Source organism: Hordeum vulgare, chromosome 3H, assembly GCF_904849725.1.
Source record: "Hordeum vulgare subsp. vulgare chromosome 3H, MorexV3_pseudomolecules_assembly, whole genome shotgun sequence".
In the NCBI taxonomy this organism is placed as follows: Eukaryota; Viridiplantae; Streptophyta; class Magnoliopsida; order Poales; family Poaceae; genus Hordeum; species Hordeum vulgare.
The window spans coordinates 619,257,634-619,264,933 of record NC_058520.1 but is presented as its reverse complement, the minus strand read 5'-3'; the positions used below and the strand labels follow the sequence as shown (position 1 = coordinate 619,264,933).

The 7,300-nt window shown below is 46.9% G+C and overlaps 1 protein-coding gene across 1 annotated transcript; it reads left to right on the top strand.

Moving 5' to 3' along the window:
• Positions 1-2,845: 2,845 nt before the first annotated feature.
• LOC123445745 lies at positions 2,846-7,300 on the top strand. Its single transcript, XM_045122778.1, has 3 exons — positions 2,846-2,949; positions 4,023-4,090; positions 4,595-7,300. The coding sequence occupies exon 3, from the start codon at positions 4,740-4,742 to the stop codon at positions 7,026-7,028; it is 2,289 nt and encodes a 762-aa protein (XP_044978713.1). The 5' UTR covers positions 2,846-2,949; positions 4,023-4,090; positions 4,595-4,739; the 3' UTR covers positions 7,029-7,300.

Below are 7,300 nucleotides of genomic sequence, written 5' to 3'. Positions count from 1 at the left end.
TTGGATATACTACATGCATGGAAGGTGGCATTCATGGAGTTGAACAATGTCGATGGATTAACTTTATATGTATATCATCTAGTTTTCATTTGAGTTGATGAACAATGTCGAACTATATGTATATGTATATATGGATAAACAGTGCAATACTTTTTATGTTGGTTCTTTCGATATATGGGGATGTACATTGATTTATATGTATATCATATATGTGTGGTGAATTATATATATGTGTTGGCAAGTATATGTGTGGTGAACTATATATCATATGTGTGTGGTGAATTATATAAATGTGATGTCAAATATATATATATATATATGTGTGTGTGTGTGTGTGTGTGTGTGCTGTGAAATAATATAAAACAAAAAAACAAGTACTATATGGGCTCTTTGCCGTATGCCAGCTGATGGCAAAGACCTGTGCCATCAGCTGGCAGATGGCAAAGGTGCCACATGGCACCCAGCTGTGCATCCTGGGGTGTCTATATAGGCTCTTTGCCGTCTGCCTCCAGGGTGGGCAGACGGCAAAGAAGAGGGCACAGAGGAGGGGGGAGGAGGAGGCAGACGACAAAGAGTGGAGGGGGGGAGGAGGAAGCAGACGGCAAAGAATAAGGGGGAGGCAGACGACAAAGAGTGGAGGGAGGGGGGAGGAGGAGGAGGCACACGACAAAGAATAAGGGGGAGGCAGACGACAAAGAATAAGGGGGAGGCAGACGACAAAGCCTCCGTTAACCCCTAACAGAGGCAACGCATGTCGGCTGCCGTCTCGAGCACTTTGCCGACTGCTCCTGAGAAAAGCTGACGGCTAAGAGCTTTGCCGTCCGCTTTTGGGGGACAGACGGCAAAGAAGGTCCTATGCCGTCGTAGGCTGACACAGAAATTTTGCCGGCCGTGAGATTCTTTGCCGTCTGTTGTTTTTTCTTTGCCGTCCGGGATTTAGTCTTTGCCGTCTGTGATGGCAGACGGCAAAGAAGGTGATTCCTGTAGTGAACGGGGAATGGAGGTCTTACACTGCTGCAAAGAGGGGGAGAGAGTTGGTGTTGACGACGACAAGATTGTTGGTGTAGATCCCGTCACAATGCTTGCCCGAGTGGCACTCCAACGCCACCGGGAGAGAGGGGTAGATAGCCCCCTCCTTATTCTCCTTACTTGGCCTCCCCCTAGATGGGAGGAGAGTTCCCCCTCCGAGATTGGATCTCCCTCTCTGTTCTCTTTTGTTTCGCGTGCTCTCCTTTCTGTCTCGTTTTTTGGCTGAAAATCGTTTCTTATATTCTTGGAGATCTGTAACTTCGATCGGACTGAAATTTTGAGGGGATTTTTATCCAAAAAATAGCTTTCTTGCGACTGAAGGAGAGCTCCAACAGACATACGAGTTGAGCACCAGAAACGAGGCCGCACCTGGGCCCCTGGGCGCGCCCTGGTGTCTTGTGCGCTCTGTGGGCCTCCGTTTGCGTTGCTTCCACTTCTCAAAATTCTCAAATATTCCCAAAAAATCTCTGTTAATTTTTATCGCCTGTGGACTTCGTTTGATATGGAATTTCTATAAAATAAAACACACACAAAAAACAGGAACTGACATTAGGCAATTGATCAATAGGTTAGTCCAATAAATCATATAAATTGTTACCAAAAGTATATGAAAGTTGTATAATATTGGCATGAAACAATCAAAAATTATAGATACAACGGAGACGTATCAGTGTCCCCTTGGAGGAGGGGTCCGAAATCGACCCTAACTCATTTTTCCCACACACACGGACTCTAAAAATAGCCTATAATATGGTATTTCGAAATTACATGGGCCTGGCCCAAAAATAAGGTGGCACATCACCTATAATAGTCTATGGACGAAATTTATAAAGTGACATCTTGAATATTTCATCCAAGCTTTCATGGTTTCCTTATGGTGGCTTCAAAGTACGAAAATCATCAGTGGAAGCTCCATTGTTTTTCGCGTGTGTGCACCTTCTTCTCCATGATTGACCCTGCTCCAACGGATGTCTTTTTTGTCCATGCTAGATCCTTCATTCATAATGATAAGTACAACAAAAGAATCTAACTTAGGTAGCATCATATGTTCATGAACATTAGAAAAGATTTACAAGAAATGAAAGTACCTAGTAATTCAATTGACGTGCGTGAGCTCTAGTAACTGGTCCAGTATGTATAACAGTTGGGGCTTTTGTGTGTAACTATGATGTTGATGTCCTCGTCAAGTGTCATGGCTCAAAAGGGGGGATTGATGCGGTAACGTGATCATGGAGCAGGGGAGGGTGGAGTTACGTGGCGGCAAGCGCAACATAGGGGCACATGCGAGCATGGCGACTCAAGAGCTAAAACAACAATGTAGGGATGGAGTCGACGACAACGGGCAAATCAGGGGAGGATGACACGAGGCCTGATGCCAGCGAAAATGGGCGGCTCAACCCAGAGTAAAGGGCAAACAAGCACACTTGGCAGCTCCTTTTTGTTTTGTTTTGCACGGTTGATATTTTCAGGCCAGTTTTTGAAAGCCCAAAGCAGAGGATGGGTTGTGAGGGAGGATTATGTCAACAAGTGTCCTCCTAGTTTTAAGGCCCACCAGACCTCTTTTTCAGCCCTAGCCCTCAAAAACCGTGTTCAGTCCTGTTTCGATGGGACCGCGAGAGACGACATTACTTAACATCGAAGTCTTCTAGAGAGTTCCACCCAACCCCCACCCACCCACCCACCCACCATATACTTAACTCAACCATGGTCAAAATCTAACCACACCCTTGGGTTAGGTTAAGGATTCCCCTTAGATTAAGAGAAGCTAGGGTTGGGTTGGTTGAATCAAAAAAACCAAATCCATGGTAGCCAAAGATACCAAAGGAGAAGAAATGCTCTGCCCATTCGTCTCCCCGGGAATCTAGATCGTCCGTCGCCTCCGCCGTATCTCCTCCGCCCCGCCCGCCCGCCCGCCCGCCGGTATAATCTCGCTCCTGCCCCCCTCCGTCCCTCCCTCCCCGCGCTGGAACTCCACCCCCGAACTGCCGCCGAGCTTCAGCGGCGCCGCCCCTCAATTTCGGGCATTGGTTTCCGAGGCACGCCCAGCTTCCGCTCCTCCGGCGGCTGGTTGCTTGGTAGTCCCGGACCAGCCTCCTCGAATCCCGCACGCCCGGCCCGCCGCCTAGATCCGCCCCCGTCTGCTGCTCCGGCTGCCGCTCCGGTCCTGCTCCGCTCCGCTCTGAACAAACAAAAAAAAAAGTTCCCCGTTTTCCGAAAACCAAAGCAATCCGTCGCTCCGCCGTAGAGTAGTCATACCAGTTTGTTTCAGCGATGGCTGGGTGGGCTCAGTTCAACTGATGCTCCGGGTTGCCATGTGTTCTGCTGTCCTCAACAAATTCTTGCACAAAACATCAGTTTCTGTCAGTTGGACCGAATTCCCCATGCCCTGCATCAAGCCAGCCCTGTCCGGATCCCCGCGCTCTCTCGGCGGATTCGCCCTAGCTAGGGTAGGTTCTGGGTTTGAATCATGCCGGCGAATGAATTATGCTGTTTCGCGGGTCGCGCGCAACGTTTGAGCTCCATGTACTTGTGATTCCAGCCACGCGGCGCCGCGCCGAGGACGGTTTTGTCGGTACCCTGTCTGTATATCTTTTGATTGGTCCTTCGTTTTGTCGGTACGATGTTCTGTATCTTTCAATTCAATTGGTCCTTCATGACGTGAAGTGTTGTCCGTTGCGTGTGTTACGGGAGTGTTTCAGTTATGCGCATTTACAGTTATGTCCGCTGAAGGTGGTTACTGTAAATTTCTGAATCTGCACTTGGTCTTGCACCCTTAATGCGGTGCTGCGGCGTCACCCATTGGTTCCAGGATGGTTGTAATTATACGGCAATTTTGTATCTTCACTTGATCCTGAGCATTTATGTGCATTGTTCATGCACTAGTTTCTGTAGTTATAAATCCTGACATGCTGGAGAGGGCTGTATTTGTAATAGATTATTTTTATCCATTGGTTGTATACCATTTTTGGTAACATTTGTTCCCTTTTGGGCAGGGCCTGGAAGCTTCTTGTATGGTCACTTGCTCGACGGTGATTGTTGGAAGATATTGCAGGGCTCGGAGGTCTGATATTTCTCCAAGTAACTTTGCTATGTTTCGTATTAGGTTAAAGTTTGAGTTCTGTGTAGTTGTAATTCCAGCCACGTTGACGTTGGTTTTGTCGGTACCATGTTTCTGTATCTTCCAATTGGTCCTTCATTTTGTTGGTGCTATGTTTCTGTATCTTTAATTGGTCCTTCATTCCGTGACGTGTTGTCCATTGCGTGCCACGGCAGTGTTTCAGTTATTAGTGTGCTGAAGACGGTTACTGTAAATTTCTGAATCTGCACTTGGTCTTGTACCCTTAATGCGGTGTTGCTTCGGTCACCCATTGGGCACCAGGATGGTTGTAATTTTGCCACATTTTTGCATCTTCAGTTAACCTGAGCATTTATGTGCGTCGTCATATAGTAGTTTTGTGTAGTTATAATTCCTGTCATGCTGGAGAGGGCTGTATTTGTAAAAGCAAATTTTCTTCATCCGTTGGTTGTATATCATATTTGGTAACATTTGTTCCCTTTTTGGCAGGGCTTGGAAGCTTCTTGTATGGTCACTTGCTCGACGCTGATTGGTGGAAGATATTGTGGGGCTCGGAGGTCTGATATTTCTCCGAGTACATTGTGACTTTTGTGAGCGTGTGACTGCTGTTTGTACCTTCTTGACCTGTGACGGAATGGAGTGCAACAAGGATGAGGCCCTTAGGGCGAAGCAAATTGCAGAGAGGAAGTTTGAATCCAAGGACCTGCAGGGGGCCAAGAAATTCGCCCTCAAGGCCAAGTCTCTCTTTCCGGATCTTGAGGGCATCATGCAGATGATCATCACCTTGGATGTTTACCTTACCTCGGAACTGAAGGTTGCTGGTGATAGGGACTGGTACTCTATCCTCTCTGTGGACACGTCGGCAGATGATGAAACTGTGAGGAAGCAGTACAGGAAGTTGGCACTTCTACTCCATCCTGACAAGAACAAATCAGTGGGTGCTGAGGGTGCTTTCCAGTTGGTTAAAGAGGCATGGACTGTGTTATCCGATAAGACCAAGAGACTGTTGTATGATCAAAAAAGGAAAGTAGTTGTACTACAACAGAGGACAGCCCAATCAAATAGGACAAGAACAACTCCAGGTGCAGCCAATGGCTTCGAGAATTTCGCAGCCAAATCACCTCCTTTTCAGCCAAGAGCAAACAAGCCAAAGACAGGGTCATCAACATCTGCAGTGCGCCAGCGCCCGCCCCCACCTCCAAAACGCCCGCCTCCTCACTATCAGGCTCCTGCTCCTGCTCCACCTCCAGCAACGAAGTCCACATTTTGGACCTCATGCAACAAATGCAAGATGAATTTTGAATATCTTAAAGTGTATATAGATCATACTCTTCTCTGCCCTAGCTGCCGCGAGCCATTCCTTGCAAAAGAGGTAGCGGTGCCACCGACTGAAGATGTTCATGCAGTACGGAACTCAAACGTCAGTGGTGCACCTCAAGATGCAAGCACTGGGAGGAATTATCAGTGGGGTCCATTCTCAAGGGCAGCTGGTGCAGCTAGTGCTACTGCATCATCATCTGCTGCTGCTCAAGCTGCTAATATGGTTCATCAGACATACGAGAAAGTTAAGAGAGAGAGGGAGGAGGCACAAGCAGTAGCAAGAAGGGAAGAAGCTCTTCAGAGGAAGCAGAATCCTCTAAAAAGGCCAGCAGATGTGTCAATGAACTATGGAATGGGCGGCAGTGCATTTGGAAAGAAGATGAGAACTGATGCTGGAGGTGGTTCTTCATCCATTCCCGCAGGTCCATGGGCCCAATTTGCCAGGATGCCAGGTGGAACTATTCCATTTTCAACCAACACTGGAGGCTTTGAGTTTCATATTATTAATGGTGTACCTACATGGAGGCCCAAGCCCCCTACTCGGATCAGTGTAACTAAGACTTTTTCTCAGCAAGATCTTCGGAGAATTTTGATTGCCAAGATGAAGAGCGATTTGAGGGAGAAGCTAAATGAGATACGAAGTAGGCCACCCCAAGTTACTGTTGATGTTCCAGTGAGCAAGAAACATGTTGAGCGTAGTAAAGCAACAGTTGATTCTACTGCAAGACAAACGAGCAAGAAACATGCTGAGGGTAGTAGTAAAGCATCAGATGATTCTACTGCAAATAATGATGATTGTGCTGATCCAGAGGAGAATGGTTCTGCTAATAGCACAGCTACTGAAAATGGAGATGAGGACCCTTTGTCTTTTACTGTTCCTGATCCTGATTTCCATGATTTTGATGAGGATCGCACCGAGGAACGTTTTCAGAGTGATCAAATTTGGGCTTCATACGACGATGATGATGGCATGCCTCGGTTTTACGCATTTATTCAGAAAATTATCTCCTTGAATCCGTTTAAGGTCAAGATAAGTTACCTCGAGACCAAGACGAATAGTGAATTTGGATCATTGAGTTGGGTTTCTTCTGGCTTCACAAAGACATGTGGTGATTTCAGAATTGCCAAACATCGAATCTGTGATGTGGTCAACATGTTCTCTCACCAGATTAAATGGGAGAAAGGCCCACGTGGGGTGGTCAAAGTTTACCCACGCGAAGGCGATATCTGGGCTTTGTACCAAAACTGGTCCCCTGAATGGGATGAAGATACTCCAACTAATGTGCTGCATGTCTATGATCTGGTTGAGATACTGGATGATTATGACGAAGATCAAGGAATCTCTGTCATTCCCTTGGTTAAGGTTACTGGATTTCGAACAGTTTTTCAGCGTCACCAGAACCGGGACGTCATCAAGAGGATTCCAAAAGGGGAGATGTTTCGGTTTTCACATCAGGTCCCCTTCTATAAGTTGTCAGGGGAAGAAGCTCCAAACGTCCCCAAAGATAGCTATGAGGTAGACCCAGCTGCCATTTCTAAAGAACTTCTTCAGGGGATCACAGAAACGGCGGAGGAGGCAGAAGGAACTTCTAAATCCAGTTGAGACGGTTGATGCTGTGACTCCATTATGCCTTTGTTGACCTGCCAGCCCTTTTGAATCAAACATTTGTTGGCACTAGCTAGCTTCTGTAGTGTTTCCTAGCTTCTATACTTTGACAGTTACCTCTGCGTACAACGGCTGGTCTGGGGCTAGCCATTCCTGTCTTGTATGCCATGTGTCTTGCCGTCTCATCAATGAAGCTCATGATGTGAGTAAGCGGCAGTCATTTTGTATGTCAGAAAAAGTATCTTATATGTGCTGTTTTACCTTGTCTA

Coding starts and splice junctions, on each gene's coding strand:
- LOC123445745 (XM_045122778.1), top strand. CDS start 4,740: ATGGAGTGCAACAAGGATGAGGCCCTTAGGGCGAAGCAAATTGCAGAG.